This window comes from Larimichthys crocea, chromosome XIV (assembly GCF_000972845.2).
Source record: "Larimichthys crocea isolate SSNF chromosome XIV, L_crocea_2.0, whole genome shotgun sequence".
Lineage (NCBI taxonomy): Eukaryota > Metazoa > Chordata > Actinopteri > Sciaenidae > Larimichthys > Larimichthys crocea.
Window position 1 is genome coordinate 9,477,493 of NC_040024.1, and position 19,439 is coordinate 9,496,931.

General features: G+C 41.9%; 1 protein-coding gene across 1 annotated transcript in view; it reads left to right on the top strand.

Annotated features, from left to right (window-relative positions):
- trpc5a (transient receptor potential cation channel, subfamily C, member 5a) overlaps positions 1 to 19,439 on the top strand; it is a 119,434-nt gene that overhangs the window by 42,675 nt on the left and 57,320 nt on the right. The window contains exons 2-4 of the mRNA XM_019265673.2: positions 14,859 to 14,900; positions 16,024 to 16,126; positions 16,416 to 16,666. Of these exons, the coding sequence (XP_019121218.2) occupies positions 14,868 to 14,900; positions 16,024 to 16,126; positions 16,416 to 16,666 (387 nt within the window). The 5' untranslated portion in view covers positions 14,859 to 14,867. The remainder of the gene's footprint in view (positions 1 to 14,858; positions 14,901 to 16,023; positions 16,127 to 16,415; positions 16,667 to 19,439) is intronic.

Consider the following 19,439-nt stretch of genomic DNA (forward strand, 5'->3'; position numbering starts at 1 on the left):
AATACCCGTGTACGTGTAAACGGGGCCTAAATATCCATTGGGCTTCAGGACCAATGCACCAGTCTTGGATCTCCACCAAGAGTTCAAACATGTTTTAACGATGGACATAAACACAAATACTTTCGAGCATGTCCACTGATTTCGGTTTAACCTTTTTGAAATTCACAGATTTTAGAAGTTCTGATGTAGCTGAGACGTACGTCTGGACCTTTTGTGGGTCCTTGGAGTTGGTAATGCATCTAAAGTCGTCTGTGATTCTCGATTAGATGAAGGACAAAACCCGGGCCGCTGTGTCTTTTTCTTCTTCCTGTAACTGGAAGACCATCAGCGCTTGATGAGCAAAGCCGATTGGAATAAAGGAATTCTGTGATTGATTTGAACCTAAATTGATCTCCGTGAAGACATCCAGGGACAAAACCGCAGACTGAGGTTGATTTAAAAATGTAATTAGAGACTCAGACTCGGAGCTCACAAACACACAAATGTCCCCGTTCTTTCTTTTAACAGTGACTCATCTGAAGCTCCAAAACTCAAAAAGAGATCGTACTTTTCCCACCAAAACAATAAAAAGATTGTCACATCTGAGCTGAGTAAACAGATGAGTAGTTGGCATATTATTCGAATCTTACTCACTACGACAGACGAAGCTTCTTCAAGTGCCGGAGAGCACTCTGTTTACGAGTTTGACCTCTGCGAAACGAACGATAAGAGGAGGTGAGAGAACAATGGAGCTGGAGAAGGAGGAGGTGAATGTTCATTAAATCAAACACAGACGGAGGATGAGTGGATGAAGGGAAAGCGGCGTCGAGGAGAAGAACGGGCGAGTGCCCGTGGAGATAAATCACAAAACGTGGAGGAATGAAGTATTCATGACGGAGGTGGATAAATGTCAGGAGGGATGAGGAGAAGGGATGGAGGGTGGACGGGAGGAGATGACAGTGGAGATAAATGAGAAGACGGAGAGGTGGAGGAGAGATGAGGCGGGATCGTATAACAGATGGCGGGTGAGAGGTGAAGGATGACAGGAGACGAGAGAGTGAAAGAAGGGAGGACAAATAAAAGTGGGAAGTGGAAGAAAGATGTGGAGAGGTTGGGGTTGGTGGAGGGACGAGCAGGAGGATTTTGGGATGGATGGAGATGCTGGCGAGAAGGATGGACGAATCGGAAGAGAGAAAGAATTAGAAGAGAAAAGGATGAACGGATGAGCTGAAGTTAGTCACAGCGAAATGAAAACCAACGGCAGCAGGGCAGAAAGGAGGGATGGAGATGGATGAAGGAGTAAAGAGGGATTAGAGGAAGGAGAGGGAGAGGCTCCCCCGGGATTTTAGGTAGCGTCGGGGTTGAGATATTTTCAGTTCAGCCGGCGGTCTCGTCTCCCCAAATGCCGAATGCCTTTTTGGTTCTATATTTAGAGCGTTACACAACAAAGGGTTGCATCATCTGCCAGCATCGTCGTCTCATTTTCTTTTTCTTCTGCTTCTGGCTCGAGGATGTAAATAAGAAGTTTGTTTGTAATTACCTCGGCCTGTTAAACAAAGGTTAAACGAGAAGATCTGTAAAAGAGACGTTCTTGTTCATGTTCATGTTGTTTCTATTCATATATCCTAAAATTTACAGTTTGTACAGCGTACAACACCGTTTATCTCTAACTCCAACCGTTAGTATAGACATAAACATTTGTTCAAGTTCGACTTTATTGATCCCACACCGGGGAAATTAACTTGTTACAGCGGCTCACAATACACAATAAGAAATATGCTCATAAATAATAATAACTATGACAGAATAAAGGCACACAGTAATCTCTATAGTTCAAATCTATATGTTTACAGACTGGTGTCCAAAAAAAAGAAAGACGAGACACCAAAAAAGTAAAAACACAGAGCTACTGGGACTGGGCTGCCAACTACATGGCGCCATGGCAACAGAGGTAATGAGGCGTAATGGGCCACGTATTTAATTACAGATCATTATTTCCATTTTAAAAGCAGAACAAATACTGTGTAATTAATATAGTAATTTGTCTGAACAAAACTGATTTCATAAATGTAAAAAAAAAGCAGTTTGTTTATTTACAGATAAAATCCGTAATTTTCTGTTTGTATACAATTAAAAACAAAACAAAAAAACGGAAAACTATTGTAAACATCTTCTTTTCCATTCATCAAAAATTCTGATATGTTTCGCCATGGCAACAAAATGAATCTTGGTTTGATTGAACTCCAATGTTTACATGTGTGCTGGTTTCTATCTTTAAATAACATATTCACTCTCCTCATACACATTTCGCCTAATTTAAACTGTCGCACAGACTTTATCGGTCGTGTCATACTCTATGTTGGAGGCCTTGAAGCAATGTCTTAACATCTTTTAATGAGGATGAGGTAATGTTATAATTAAAGTTTATTTATGTTATGTTTCTTATCGTTTGTTGCTTCCTCGCTCTCTGGCGTTACCTGAATAAAATTCTGGATTTCTTTGGGTGCAAACATTTGGGGTGATGTACGTGCATCCCTTTTAAACATCGTCTTTTAAGTGCTCTTAAAACCGACATAGACGCCTGTATAACTTTATTCCAGATCTAAACTTCAATACAAACTATCAACATCTGTGTGGCTACAAGCTCATATTCAGCTGTTTCTTTGAGTAAATGATGGCAAAAAGATTCTATCTGTACTTCTAGTACATTGGAAAGTATATCATTATTTTAACTTGAAGAAAGTCTACCTGTTGGGTAAGAAACAAAGAAGAAAAACGTGAAAAAACGTCTTCACACTTGACTAAGCATACAAAAATATTCAGCATGTTCAGCATGCATATTCAGCACAGCGTTCACAATCTGTTTTCCTATTTGCATAATCTGATCTGACCCTTTTTCCTGCCAAACCTTCCTTCTGGCAGCGCCCGACACCTCAAAGCCCCTCCGCCAGCCGGGGGAAAACCCCGCAGGCTGCTCTCACAATCCCCCCCTCCATCCGACATCAAAGCCTCAGCTCTGCAACCTGAGCCAGGTGGATTCGGGTCCTTGTCGAGTTAGATTTTGAGAGTTGAAGTTGTTTGCGGACTAATTAAGATCCCCTTTTGCCCTGCCTTTCACCCCGTTTTGCCATTTTTTTAATCAAAGCTGCACCAACAGTCCTCGAACGCAACACAACGGCGCAGGGTTTATTTCGTCCTGGGTTATCTGTCCTGAACATGAAGTGAGGACGTTCATTGAGATTCACCGTCCTCCTCCTTCCTCCTCTTTATTCCTTCTCCCTCTCTGCTCCATTTGACCCCATTTCTACCCTCACAGTTATTTCTTTAAACCTTTTTAGAAATGGCTTTTTCCAACGTTTTCTTTCTGAGCCTGAGCACCGAAAACGATTGAAAATCTTGGATTTGTAGATCGTATTTGGGTATCACCTCTTTCCAACCAAGTGGGTGACTCTTCTTTTTTTTATTACTCCCATCTAGGTAATAAACCTCCCTGTTTATCCTCTTTCATCCCATGATCTACGATCCTCCCTCTTAGAAAAGACGTCCTGTGAACGTACATGAATAATCACAGGATGGCTGATGCCCTTGTTGCTAAAGTGGAGAGAGACTATTTCTACTTAAAGACTTTACACTGACATTAGGACTGCGTATTTTTGTGAGTGTTGTTGCTACAGTTGAGGTAGAAACAGGCAAATACATTTTAAAGACTTCAAGAGCCAAAAGGCGACTTGTGTGAGTCAGGACTCTAACGCTCTGAAAAGTTTGACACAGCAGTTTTCTCTGGCAATGCTTTTGAGATAAGCAGCAAATTTCTACAAGTTATGCAGAAGCCAAATAAAACCTGTCGTGCTGGAGATACCATCCGTCCATTTACTGTAAACTTGCTATGACCGGTGCACAAACACGTCATTTAAGGGCTGCAACCATAGACATGGAAGTCCATGACGTCACCTACAGGTTTCAGAGTGTTTCCTGATGGATAGTTTGTTAGTCGGACTGTCCAGATTGTAATCTCAGAGCACCAGGGGAGTGTTAGTGTTAGTACAACAGGCATTTTGGACTTCTGGGTAAAGGAGGTTTTCAAGCCCAGGGCTGGTGTCGTGCCAGAATCAGAGCTGGGCAAGTGGGCTCAGCAGCCCAAGGGAAAAGGTTGAGGAACAAACACGTGGATTGTTCCAATTAGTGGATCTCCTTGCTAAGAGATGCTCTAATACTAATGTAGGATGGTTTATTGTGACATTTTGCAGTTTACAGAATTCAAACATTCACCCAGCCCTTGGGTTTCAGTATCTTTTACAAAGTCGCACCAACGATCCAGCACCAGCAAAAAGGAACTACAACCGGAAACACTTGTGCTGCTGTTTTTTGCTGATGGTTTTAATTTCAGTAGTCGTCAGTGTCAGGAGCCTTTGCAGCACCGACCCTGTGGTCTCACTTGAAACGAATGAGGAGTTGTGTTTGTGCCATAGGTCTTCTGTTGAGGTGAATCCACCAAATATCTAATTTGATGTTTTTGCATCCCGGCAGCCGTCAGTTCTCAGGTAATGTTTACCTGAGTGCGATCGCGGTGCTCTGTCATTAACATTTCCTCCCTTTTACTCTGATTATGTTGTGTCTGGGCAGTCCTGCAGCCGCACAGATTAGTGTTTTGTCTCGGTTAGTCTGTTTTTGTGTCCGCCTCTTCAATTATGTTTTCAGACGGCATGACCTGAATTTTAACAACTGTATGAGGGAAGTCTATTACTTCAAATATGCATCTCAGTGCATGGTGTCTTTTGCTTTGGGGTGTGATTGTCTTTTATGCAAACACGTCTCACAAGATGGAGGGAGGAGGGAGAAAGAGAGGAAGAAGAAGATGGTTCGGAGTTGTGAGAAGAATCCAGGATCAGCAGTGGAGTGGAGATAAAGAGACGAAGAGGAAGAGACACAAAAGTTTGAGAGCAAAATTTAGAGAGACAGACTTTGTAAAGGCAGAGAAACTCTAACCCGATAACAAATTAGACTTCAGTGAGAGAAAGCTGGAGTCGAAGATAGAGTCGAGGAAAGATGGAGCAAGACACGTCGGCGAAAAACTACCAGAGGGCACCAGGAGTGATGGAGTGGAGTCAGAGAGGATGAGATAAATGGCTAAAGTAATGGGATTATATTACAGGGATGAATGAAGAGATAGTAAAAAAGCGTAGAGGAAGAAGAAGAAGGAGTGATCGAAGAGAGAGAGAGAGAGAGATGAAAACATGAGTAAAGGTTAGAAAAAGACGAGGTGACAGTTGATATTTAGGGTGACGGATAAAAGGAGGGTTGGAAAAGATACAGGAGAGGAAGATTGAATGTTTATTTATCTAATACTTACTTTTATAGGGTACAAGTACAAAGCAGCAGCCAAAGACACATTTGACAGCCCCAAACTGTCTGAAACACTCGTCTGTAGATGGCGCTGTGTACAGTTATGTACAGCTCAAAAGCCACGAGAAGTACGTAACACTTTACGGCACTTTAAGTCACACAGCACCGACTATTTCACTGATTTTGGTGAAACTGGATCATATTTTATGGAGGAAATGTTTTCTGTGTTTGTAGGTTTACAGGCTCAGAGTGTCGGTGTCGTGCCAGAACAGGAGCTGGGCAGGCAGGCAGGCAACATTTTGTTCAATAAATGTAACATTATAAATGTCGCACAGACATTTTTGGGGGGATTTTTGGAATCGCTGAGTGTTTCAGAACCTGCTGCTTCAACCAGCACAGAGCAGATGAAGCTGGCAGGAAGTCAAACAAAGAAACCGCACAAAGCATTGAGTCGATTTTTTTTTAAAACAACACAATAAAACAGAAAAAAAAGGAAATAACTTATTGACTCACAGGTAGAAGCAGATAAATCAAGGAACTCTGGAAGCTCCTGCTGGGGTTTGAAGCCATGAGGAGGACGGTTAACCTGTTTATAAATTTGCTATTGTTAATTTTTTGGTTTGTACCTCATTGATATTTAATATTTGCGTTCTTTTCTACATTTCCTCTTGTTCTAGCTCAGTCATCTTCTCTCAAACTACATATTATCTTTGTATAATTTGGAGGACTGATTTTCTGTTTCTGACCGACCGTTTGCACGTGAAAGCACAGAGGAAAAGAGTCGAGACGAGAAAGAGAAAGCAAATGTACAGAGAGGAAGGGAAAAGGGAAAGGTTGGAGTAGTCAGAGATGGAGGGAAAAGACTTGTGAAGGAAGAGAGAAGGAGTGACGGAGTGTGGGGGAGAGGTGTGAAAGAGGAGAGCGTTTCAGACTGGAGGGAAACATTAGAAAGAACCGGAGATCATAGAAGACGATGGAGAGGAAGAATGAGAGGTAAGAGAGAGAGAGAGAACCACCCACATATAATAAAGAGCAGTGAACGCTTGGCTCTTAAGTTCTGCTCGCAGCACTTTCTCTCATTACACTTCCAGCTTTATTGCTGAGTGGCTGAGGACGACAGGACGCTTTCTGCTTATTCCGCTGTTTTCTGCTGCCGTTTGGCTCTCAGACGTACATCTACTGTGTGCTGCTGATACATGTGTTTCATTAAAAAGGTGATGGCCGTTGAAATTGACCTTCTTTTAAGGCGGATACGTGATCCAGGACGCTGTCATGCTGTCCAAACTGTCGCCATACGTGATCCAGGACGCTGTCATGCTGTCCAAACTGTCGCCATCAGATAATCTGTTGATTATTTTTGAGTCTTTTTAGTCAAGAAAATCAAAAAATAACTCGATTTTGTCTTTAAGGACGTCTTTGTTTTCTTCCGCCGACTGATCGATAGCGAGGCGGTCAGGATGTGAAAAGTCAGTCCAGCATTTAGGTTTCAGTTAAGTTAGTTAGTACACCTGTTAGTGAATACACCTGGAGCCAAGTCCATCAAAGTCTTTAACAGCTACATGTATCATAAAATCTCCTCAATGATTTACTGCCAGTCAACGCAGCTGCAGGAAGGAGCCATATGTTTTTCTATATGTCTACCTGCAGGCTTGTGTTTTGCGTTTGGTTCGCTTCAATGAAATGTAAAAATGTGACATGACTTGTGGAGCTGCTGTTGTTTTTCCCCTCAATGGCCTCGAGTGTTTGTCCTCAGTTTGCAATTTGTCTTAGTACATGTGGCAAAAACTCTGCATCAGCCATTCAAACATCTGCAGCGAAGGCAATTCAAATCATGAAAGGGAAATAGTGACAGTCGTAGAGGGGGATAGATTTATCATGAAGAGTTGTTGGTAGTGTTGGAGAGGAGGTCCCTCTCTGAAGAGCTGGAGGTCTTCAGGAGGTTTTTGAAGGTAGAGAGGGACGCTGTGATCTGGTAGGAACTGGTAGGACGTTCCACCAACGGGGAACAACAGACGAGGAAAGTTTGGATTGTCCTGAGCGAACAGGTGGCAGAGGGTGTTCAAGAACCAAAGACTACTTTGTACTTTGAGGTCTACCAACAAAGACCTTCAACCAAGTGGAACCGAAGTCCCAGCTTAAAACTAAAGGTGACCAAGCGTTCCTCAAACTGTTAAAAACACAGTGGTTGCCATTAAGAAGCTCAAAAGCAGTTTAATTTCTAATTATTCCTTTTTGTCCAGTTTGGTTGGTTACTTTTTAATCATCACCAAACTTTTCATTTCTCACAACTTGAACATGAATAAGTGAAGTTTCTATTTTCACATTTTGTGCATTGACAGATGATTTAAGATCTTTAAGGACCTTTTGAATGAAATAGTTCAGAGATTTCGTGAAGCTTTTTCGTCGAGAGGTGAGACGTTGGCAAACATTTCTACATGAATGGTACAATCCAACAATAAAAGCCTTAAAACGAGGTACAAAGGGCGGTTTAGGATGGAGGCCTTCATGGGTCAACGTTGACTTGGGTCTCAGGTTTGTGGGTCAAGTTATCCAAGTGGATTCAACACCCAGCATCAGCTCTGCTCACGCTGCACATCGCTGCAGTTGAAGGTGTTAAATATTTATGCGAAATTATGTTAAGTTGTTTGGAAAATTGTTATCTTCCGTCTATCACCCAGCTGGCTGCAGAATGTTTGGTGGTTCGGAGGCGAAAACGGGATATTAAACATTCAGCGATGTGCTTCAACACATCGTTTTCGAGTCCTCATTAAAGCGACGGAGAAGCTGATGATCGGCTTTTCCCACATTTGTTTGAAGTGCTTCTGCAGAGCTGAAGTTGGAACGAGAGGTTGGTCGGCTGTTTGTCGGGTTGCTGCTTGTAAAATTCAGAGGAAATGCGAACTTGACCCTTTCTCGACTTCTCTGATTGGTTCATTTCACAACGAACGGCTGCCAGAATCTGTCAACTGCGAGCCTTGGTATGATGATGTGACCACAACATGTTGGAGGAGGGACAGATGTAGAGAGTCTGAGAGAAAACAAGATGGGGAAAGGGGCAATGAGATGGAATGGGAGCAAAGATGAGAATTATGAGGCGAAACTAGTTCAAGACGGAGCGTTTCTGTTTGTTTGGAGAGCAGAAAATCTGAAAGATGCAGACGGTTGAAAGTGTTTACAAGGAGCTGCATGCACAAATGACGAGGGTAGATGGGGGGAAAAGAACGAAATAGCAGGCTGGACAGGAAATTAGTGATGGATGTTGTGGAAAAATAACAAATTGTTGTGACATTTCCGGCGAGCAGAAGCAAAAAAAACAAAAAACAGAAAGATCTAATGAGTTCTGTCCAGTGAAAAACTTGTTGTGTGGGGGAAAAAGAGGGAGCGATGGAGTGAGATAGGAGCCCGAGCAGCAGCAGAGTTTATCTGCATTGCTGTACCCACAGTCAGTGGAGCATTGTAAAGCCGTCAGCATAAATTCTCCCTCGCTATGCAGATCCTAAACGCATCTGCATTCCAGCAACCGCGCATACGCCACCACTGCGGGATTGATCCCATTCACATGATTTAATCTCATCCGTATAATTTTAGGTGATAACCCGCAGGCGCGAGCAGATCTTTATCGCTTCAAGTCCACCTGCAGAGCGAGGTTATTTTTAAGGGGGAAAAAAGGGAAGTAAATGTGATGAAATGAAGGAAGACGACAAAGACCGACTCCTTCAATGAGGCGGGTCGAGGTTGCAAACAAGCTCACGCCTTCAGGAAATCTGTCAAAATAAAGATTAAGTGAATTATCTTTAGAGAAAATTAAAGAAAGGCGGTCACGGTTTCTTATTTTGACACTGAAAAACAAGTGCAGACATCAGACTGAGGCACAGAGCTGCTGCTTCATGTTAACTCAGCAGGTCTGCTTGAAAAACTCATTTAGCAAAGCAGCAGTGCGAGCGCTGCAGCCTGTAGGAGTAATAACGAGGTCTAAATTTGATTTCAGTCACTAGTCATAAACAGGAAGTGTTATTTTTAGTCAGGAAATTATTTTTTGGGAGCACACAGCGAGCTCCTAAAGCCAAACATCCATACTGAGATGCATGGAAAATATCATGTACTGCCCTGCTGAGTCAAAACAAACAAGGCCAGCTCAACATCATCATCAATTAACACTAAAAAACTAAAGTTTCGCCACATACACACTTATTTCTGCCTGGTTTATGTTCACTGGCAACATTTTCACTTGGCCAGGAAGACAAGCCAAGTGCTAAGCCAAAAACTGCAGTTCCTCAATCGTCCACTAGAGGCTGGCTCCATAAGTCCCCATGTTTCACAGCAGAAATAAACATGTTTACAGCCTGGTACAAAAAACAGTTTTGGTCTCTGTAGCTAATTTCCCCGTTCATGACAACTGTACTGAGGGTGAATTTATATACAACTCACCTGTTCACATTATATTAAGGCTTAAAGTTATGCAGGATTAAGAGCGTGGACGCTTTGACTGACAGGTGGGTGTGGTCACAGGTGGCTTTGTTTGAGCAACCGGGCCTCGGCTCCACCAACGCTCCACGTCTTTGCCCATTTTTAGATTGGAGTTTCTCCTACACTCTTGGAAGGGTAGGGTGAGGTGAGAGGTATTCAACTGGTTGGAAACTTCACCATTTAGATGCTACTAAACCCTACACAGTGGATGTTTTGTTGTGATGTGAATTTAGCATTTTAAATCTTCCATACTCATAAATTTGAGGGCAGTCCTGTCTTGTTTTTCATCCCATCAGCTCACTTGGCATCTCCCAATTAAGAATGAATAATACAGCTAATAGCTGGTCAAGTCTTCTTCAGACTGTTACGGTCCAGTCTAATCTTGTCTGGCTCAGTTAAACCCGGCTCAGATCACTTCACTTCACTTCAGTCCTGTTCTGGTCACTGAAGGTCACCCTGGACGTGAATTCATTAACTGCAAATAAATCATCTAAATTAAAATGGCAAACTGCAGCTCATTACCAAAAGGTCGGACACATACAAGATGCCGGGGTCGCTGCGTTTCTTCCTGCCTCTTCCTCTGCGGCTAATAGAGTTTAATCATCCTCATTATTGCCCCACGAATAAAAGTATTCACAGAAGTTCAGATTTGGGGAATGACTGTCAGTCTCACAATGACTGTAAATAACCCCTGATAACTTTTATACTTCAGAGCGCCATGGAAACTGCCTTTGCCAGTTGAGTTGGTATTTTCAGTACACTTGACAATGACGGTAACTGGAGGCATTAATTTATCTGTCAGCTGTTGATAAGCAGTCCACTGACAGCGAAGACATCTTCTTTTTCGTCTTACAGACACAATACTTTGAAAAAAAAAAAACCCTGACAATGTCAGCGAAGCAAAAATATTTGCATCGCTCTCAGACCAATAAATCTCCAATTTCTGACCATGACAGTTCCCCCGCTATCTGCCAGCAGAGATAACCTGACAGCCGGTCATTCTGGGAATTTCTGTTACACAGCAGACAGCGTCTCCGTGGTCGCATTAAGGATTCAGGACCTGTTTCTTCCTGGCAGTGGTTTGTCACTCTTCTTCAGAAGTGAACTGTGTTTCAACTCGACGAGACGAGACGAGGAGCCACAAGTGTGTTTATCTGCAGTGCGTTTGTTGCGTTGGAGTGTTTTTAAAGGTTTAAGGTCTTGACTAGGACTTGAGCTGTGGCAATGAGTCAGCACTGAAGATTTCTTTTTCTTTACAGCGTCATTAAACCTCTTTGACTGCAAGAGAGCAGCTGGAACTCACCTCTCGCTCTCTGAGAGAAATGGAGTGTGATATGTGAATATAGACGATTTCAAGTGTTTAGCTTCATGGTCAATGATCAGAAACATAAATAACACATTTGTACTATGCAGTATGCAATGCTGTTATTTCATTTACAGTAAGCTGCTTGTCAATAGCTGCCAGTGAATTACTGTAATTTGATTTTTGAAGTTGCTTGTCAAAAGCTGTCAGTTAATTATAATTTAATTTACAGTAAGTTACTTGTCAATAGCTGACAGTGAATTAGAGAGATTTTATTTACAGTAAGTTACTTGTCAACAGCTGCCAGTTTATTACTGTTATTTTATTTACAGTAAGCTGCTTGTCAATAGCTGACAGTGAATTACAGAGATTTCATCTACAGTAAGTTACTTGTCAACAGCTGCCAGTTTATTACTGTTATTTCATTTACAGTAAGCTGCTTGTCAACAGCTGCCAGTTAATTACTGTTATTTCATTTACAGTAAGATGCTTGTCAATAGCTGCCAGTAAATTACAGAGATTTTATTTACAGTAAGTTACATGTCAACAGCTGCCAGTTAATTGCTGTTATTTCATTTACAGTAAGGTGCTTGTCAATAGCTGCCAGTGAATTAGAGATTTCATTTACAGTAAGTTACATGTCAACAGCTGCCAGTTAATTACTGTTATTTCATTTACAGTAAGCTGCTTGTCAATAGCTGACAGTGAATTAGAGATTTCATTTACAGTAAGCTGCTTGTCAATAGCTGCCAGTGAATTACAGATTTTATTTACAGTAAGTTCCTTGTCAATAGCTGCCAGTGAATTAGAGATTTCTTTTACAGTAAGTTACTTGTCAACAGCTGCCAGTTAATTACTGTTATTTAATTTACAGTAAGCTGCTTGTCAATAGCTGCCAGTGAATTACAGAGATTTTATTTACATGAAGTTACTTGTCAACAGCTGCCAGTTAATTACTGTGATTCAAGTTACTTGTCAATAGCTGACAGTTAGTTACTGTGATTTCAACTCTGTAAATCGCAGACAGTTGTAGGGCTAGCTAATTTTTATTTATTTTAATTTCAGAAGCTTTATTGATCATGTCCAGGCTGGCAGTGCCACCTTAATACAGTTATCAGTGCAGCTTTAACACACTGTTCGATGTTTTGGATTATGCTGCATTTTTCATGCTGCGTTGTGTGATTGACTGTGAATGTGTATTTGCTGGTTTTAAATGGACTCCCCTCCCCGCTTCAAGCTGCCTTGTTGAAATTCAGATCTATATTGCAGCTGCAATAAATGATTCAATTTAAAGTGTCAGACTGAGCCCTGACCCACATCTATGACATTAGCATATGTGTCACAGTCTGTCTGCTCACACAGACAGCACATTCAAACCTTTCATAAACTGGGTTAAACTGTCTGACCTTCCTTTTGATTCCTGAGGTTTGTTTTGGTTCTACGGTTGAAATGTTTGTTGTTGTTGTAGAGCAGAGGGCGTCCAATCAGATTCGCTTTTGATTTAAGACTAGAGCTTGGTTTGAGGTATTGGCCAAATGAAATAAACAATTTGTAGATGTCACCTTTTGGCTTTAGGAAATGTCAATTTTTTTCAGTGTTGGTCATATTAACGATCCCATATCTAAAGTCCCTAAAAGCAAATTGCATGTCAAGATGCAGGTACGAAGGTTGACTGTAGGAATGTCAAACAACATTTGAACATTTTCCTCAAAGCATCGTGATAATTGGAAACATGAGCAGCAGTTTGTCTGATTTTAGTTTGTTTACTACTAGTTCATTTCAAAACTTGAGTCTTGAATATTCAGATCGGTCAGATCCAACGTCAAGTCTTTGTTTTTTGTAATTTAATTAAAGGTAAATCAGGTCAATTAAAGCACAGATTGCAGAGATCAGCATATTTAGCTATAAATCAAATGAAATGAGCGTCTGTTTGCTCCTGGCTTCCCTCTTTTACTTTCCGAACACGTGTGACTAATGACATTCAGATGTAAATGTTGCTCTCTTAATTAAATTTTCACTACTGGCTCATTCTCATTGTTTCTTCTACCAAAACCTACATCTTTAAAATCATTTGTCATTCAGTCTTTTGCCCAGTCGCACAGCAGTCTGTACCTGTTTCCCTACCCAAACCAACAGTTTCAGTAATTAGACAGACGTGCAGATGTTTATCGGTATTTCCTTTGACGGTTCCCTAATGCTAGAAAATTAACCCCACACTGCGTAGGAAAATGTAAAACAATCAAAATGCATCATCATATCTACGCAGCTTGCTCCCAAAACAAACAAATCGGAGGCAATTATGGTGCACCAAGTCAAAAATGATAAAGTAAAAATAAATGTGCAAACAAGCAGAGTTTCTTAACGCTCTGCAGGAGCCAGCGGTTCACGGGGATTACATGTATTAACAAGACTAGAGCCACTAATACCGCCGGATGAGGCTTATCCTTGGTCTGTTTATTGTACTAAATGTATGTGGAGTCACTAATCTGCACTGCTTCAACCGTGTGCCCGTCCATCACTGTCCCTCACTGTCAGCTCAGTGCCAAGTTGGAGCGTTTTATCTCACCTACTGCACTGTTCCCCTGCTGTCTGCCGGTTCTCTTCAAATGTCAGGTTGAATTTGAAGTTGAGGGTGTTTTTGAAGTCTTCACTCGAGTAAAACGCTCAGTTTTAGCCTCAGATTTCAGTCTGCGGTCACTGATTTGGTTGAAAACTGTTATTTACTATCCTGCTATGTAATCATACTGCAACAAGGATAAGGTAGTTCACGGTTGAATAAAATCTGGCCCTGCAGACAGTTTCAGTTTCATTTTCTGTGATTTTGACATCTCTGTTGCTGCGTTTCATACCTCCTGGTGTTTGTTTCCGTGCTCACTGCGGTGAAAAATAACAAAACTGAAGCAACAGCAAAGTTCAAGTGACTTTGGATAATCCACAGAGCTCAGCGTGAACATTTTTCACAGGGAACTACTTTAGCCTGAAGGTAAAAGACTGTGTGAAATGCTCAGTGAGGTGAAGTCTTATCATTGTTTCTGTGAAGGCATTTTGAGTTTTTCTAAATGTCATTTTTCAACACTTTGACAACCACGGTGTTCGGATGTTGGCAGAAATCACAGCAGCACATCTAAACGACGCATATGCCTGCACCCCATGCCTGTTATAATGATGCCATGGAGTCAGGTAGTTAGTAGTTAGTGCTTGAGCGCCGCATTTTTCTTCTTTATTTGTTTACATTTTGCAAATCGGCACCATTAAAAGTATGTTCAAACTTGCTATTAGCAGTTCATGTTTGCAGTGCGCTCATTGATGTGCAAACAACTACAACTCTGATTACTTTGACCCTGAAAAGAAACTTAAAAATGTGATTACTCTCAAGCATCTTTCACTTGTGATTTCTAAGAAGATTTATGTATGTTAATTAGAGATACACATCAGAGATAATGATATCCTCTGGAAGTGTAAGACAGATTTTAAATGTTGATGCTACATTGACTTTCGATGCCCTTCAATATCTCTGTTTATAGAGGTGAAATTACAGTAATTAATTATTCCAGGAACGAGCGCCACCTTTGATGCAAATATATATTTTGTTGTGTTTCGTCTTTCTTTCTCTCTCCCGACTTTATGAAATGTTTAAGTGGACAACATCTGTCTTTCTTTGCCATGAGTTTATGCGTCCCCTGCTTTTATTTATCGCAGTAGTGTTTATATTTTTCTTCCCCGAACTGTCGTAGTAACTCTCGCCTCTGTGTTTTGTTTCTTCCAGACTGGCCAGATGAATCCCATGACACAGTTGTACTACAAGAAGGTGAGTAAAACACAGACTTGTTAGGACAATGTCTTAAATCTCTTGACAATGTGAGGACTTGACAAAATGTCCCCACTATGAAGGTCTTAAACCGATGGTACCCACAAAGGTACATGGACAAGAACATGCACAGACTCACACACTTATACAAAATCAAGTCTGCCAGTCTATCCATCATCCTCCTGTTTCCACAGTGTTGAGTAATGAAATCGTCCATGAGCGTATCCCATTCCACCGCTGATGTGATTCACTGAACTTCATGGTTACCCCAACGCCAAATTTGTCTTTTTCAGCCACAGTTTTCGTCTCTCTTTATTTCGTTCTTGTTCAGCTCTAATGTGATGATGAATGATGCTGACTGCTGTTTTGAAAGCGTTGGCTTATGGAATAAAACATCACACGACAGAGGATTTGCAAATAAACAAACAGCTGATTTATTTGACTTGGGAGCTAATTTAAGCCCTAAACCAAACAGCGAGCGTCACATATTTGCTCCTTAACCCACAATGTCAGTCTCCCCTTCACAGACATGTCCACTTTATGCTAATCACATGAATATTTTCTCCACACAGGAGTCTCTAAACCAAGTTGCATGGATTGGGTATGACTGGAAAGCTGAGACTCTCGTGGACGTGACCTCACTGTATAAAATGACCTAGGATAATCCCAGCGTCATGAAACTGGGGATAATAAAGACAATAAGGAAGTTTTTAAGCATTTACCAGTAGAGAGGTGTTCACCATTTACTTGTCCTGTATGCCAAAAAATGCCGTTTTTACAGACATCTCGAAACATCCAAAGTATTTGATACCGAATCATCAAAATTACGATTATTTTTTGATGGTTTTTCTCAAGTTCTTGGTGCCAAAAATCCAAAAATGACATATGAGACATAACTGGACATGGATGAGAATGGTCATCATACACTTCAATCATAATGATTTATGTCTAGAAAAACTGGATGCACAGGTCTGAGAGCTTCATCTTGGGTTAATCTTCCAACTTTCATGGCTCCATTGTCGGGAAGGTTAGAGTGGAAGAGGTTAACAATCAGTGACTTGAACAGGATTGTGTTTTTTTAAGGTTTTTACAGTTTTCGCGTTGTGTTGTTTGTGTTTTTTAGGCGACATATTCGCCTTACCGCGATCGCATCCCGCTTCAGATCGTCCGGGCTGAGGTGGAGCTGTCCGCTGAGGAGAGGGCCTACCTCACCGCCGTGGAGAAAGGTAGATTTTATATCTATTAGCAATGTAAAACTTTTCTCTGCTGGTCTTCTGGCCTCGTAAATGATGCTGAGTCGATGCTTTCTGTTGGCTGAACAGTCAATCAGACTTTGCTGCGGTGTTGTACCCACAATAGCTGACATGTGGTCCAAGCAGACTTTTGTCCTGGAAACTTAAACTGTCACACTCTCCCTGTTTAGTTTCAGATCGACCACTGTACTTTCACTTGTAAGAAGTATATTTACATTGAGTTCCTACAAACCCCTCCACCTTCCCCCCCTTGCCCCTCCAGGTGACTATGCGGGTGTCAAACATGCCCTACGCGAGGCGGAGGTCTACTACAACATGGACGTTAACTGCCTGGACCCGCTGGGCCGCAGCGCTCTCCTCATCGCCATCGAGAACGAGAACCTGGAGATCATGGAGCTCCTTCTCGACCACGGCATCCACACCGGCGACGCCCTGCTGTACGCCATCAGGAAGGAGGTGGTCGGCGCCGTGGAGCTGCTGCTGTCGCACCGGCGGCCCAGTGGCGAGAAACAGGTGTGTGTGGATGTTAATCTGTGGCATTCACACATGCATGTGTTTGCATTTCCTCATCTGTAAATGTGTATGTGGGCGTGATAATGAGTTGTGCATCCATTCATTGTAAATGCTCCGGGCCACATTCTGCTGACGGGCTCGTTTTCTAAACACACGGTGAAATTCAGAGACCGACAGTGCATTCGTCTGGCTGCCGCATTTTTGGTGTAGAAGAACATGTTGCACAGTTCAGTTAACATGTAGGTGTTAGAGGGGGTCGAGGAGGAGGAGGGAAGGAGTGAGAGAAGAGGAGGAAGGGAAGGAGCGATGAAGAGAGAGAGAGAGGGGAAGGAAGATGAGGAGTAAGAAACAAGGAGACGTTTTCAGATAAAGGACGAAGAAAGAAAGAAACAGACGAGGACGACTTCTTCTTCTTCTTCTTCTTCTTCTTCTTCTTCTTCTTCTTCTTGTTCATTAATTCCGTGAGGCTGTGAGGTGCCGCGTCACCATGGCAACCAACCCTTGGCCGAAGCGGAGGATTGTGGGAAGGTTTTTGGTCGCCTCTCAGTTGGACGAGGATGGGAACAAATCTGTTCTCGCCGTTTCTCATTTTTCTTCTCTCTCTCTCTCTCTCATGTGCTTCCTCCTCACACGGCTTCATGAAGGTTTAGAAAAATCCATCTACACGACTCCGATATACGAAATAATAATAATAACCTATAACACATTCCTAAAGATTTAATCAATAAACCAGAGAAACATTTTCATATCAAACACTGGATTCATTTTCATTAATAGAGATCATTACAAACACGTTAAATGGCTCTTAACGTTTAGAAATATAAATATTTTTATATTTTACAGTAAAAGTGTCACTTTAAAATGATAAATAATGATTACTGTACTATTTATTTTAAGGTCTATATGAAAGTATGAGTGTGAACAAGCTCTGCACGTTCACAAGAAACGAGTTAGAGAACAGTTCCAACTGCAGTTCCTCGAACGTCCACTTGAGGCTGGCTCCAGAAGTGATTCCAGTCTACATAAGACCCCATGTTTTGTCGAATAGGTTCATGAGGGAGCATCGTTTCTGCCTGGTTTGTGTTCGCTGGCAACATTTTCACGATCCAGGTGAGTGGTGACCAAAAAACGAAGCCGAAACGCTGAAGTGCCAAAAACTGCAGTAACCTCTAACGTCCACTTGAGGCTGGCTCCAGAAGTGAGTCAGTCTCCATAAGTCCCCATGTTCAAATGTCCAACTTCACAGCAGAAATAAACATGTTTACAGCCTGGTAACAACATTTCAAGGAAGCAACAGTTCATATGTGGTCAAGGTAGCAATAATAAACGTTGGTTTAGTCTTTAGACGTTTGATTAGGTTTCCAAAAAATGTAGGTTTAGCTCCAAAAGAAGTCGCCTGCTTCTGTTTACATCCGACTGAAATCAATGGAAGCTGCATTTTATGAGGCACGAGAACACAACAGTCGACTTAGTGTGTAGTTAGCTCGCTTTAAGTTTGCTTTAAACAGAGAAGACGAGAGGAAACTAATGAGATCATTGAAATAAGACACCAGCACAGATAATCTTTAATAAAATCATATCAGCCAACATCAACTTGTAATCAGAGAGACAAGACGAGGAGACGGCAGCAGACTGTGAGGTTTTCACTTTGACTTTACCAGCATGAAGTTAAAGCAGCTTTCAGTGTGTGTGTGTGTGTGTGTGTCTGTGTGTGTGTGTGTGTGTGTGTGTGTGTGTTTTGTAGACTGCTCTTTCTCAGCTGACGGGTAAAGTCGACACTTCTCTTGGTGACCTTTCTCCCGTCCCTCTCCATCTGACTCATTCTGACTCCCCCCTTTCTCTTTTATTACCTCTCTCTCTCCTCACTCCCCCTTTTCCCTCCCTTTATTTCTCTCTCTCTCTCTTTCTCTCTGATTAACTGATCAACCAAATGCAGTTTTCTACCAGCTCACCAAAGGAGGCAGGGAAGGAAAGAAGGGAGTGATAAAACATGGAAAGCAGGATAAAATCTGGTCTCTGCTCTGAGCATGAGAGAGGGAGAGAGAGAGAGAGAGAGAGAGAGAGAGAGAGAGAGAGAGAGGAGGACGATCCAGACAGTAAAAGAAGAAAGTAAGAAGACATCAGCAGAGAGGAAGTGAGCGAGAACTAGTTGGAGAAAGAGAGTGAGAGAGTTATGCAGATGAGGAAAGGCTTTTCAGACTCTGCTCACACGTTCCTTTGATGTGTGAAGTGTGTGAAGAAAAAAAGATTAAGTGTGTGTGTGTGTGTGTGTGTGTGTGTGTGTGTGTGTGTTGCTGCAGTCGAAGATGATTTCTGGTTGTTTTGATCTGAGCGTGCGAGCTCGTGGAGTTTATCCGCAGACGTGCGGAAACCAATGTCGCTTTTGATTTTTGAATTTTCCATTTGTTGGTTTTTAAATTTATTTTGTCAAAACAAAAATCAATAAAGGACAAAAAAACATTTGAAACTCGGATGAGAAGAAACATGAGTTTGATTTCTTCTCCTGTTTGATCTGCGGTTGCAGCAGCAGTACCTTAAATACTGTATTCAATGTTGAGGTACATGTACTTGAGTATTTAATTTCCATGTCATGCGGATATAATAAGGTCAATTCGACCAATGGTGGTACTTTAAATTGCTGGTTTAAACATGCAGCTGTGGCTCAGCGGGCAGAGCAGCTTGCAGACCTCGAGCTCTGTCCGTCTACATGTCAACGTGTCCCTGAGCGAGACAGACAAATGTTCCCGATGTTTAAGGACGTGTTTTGGATAAA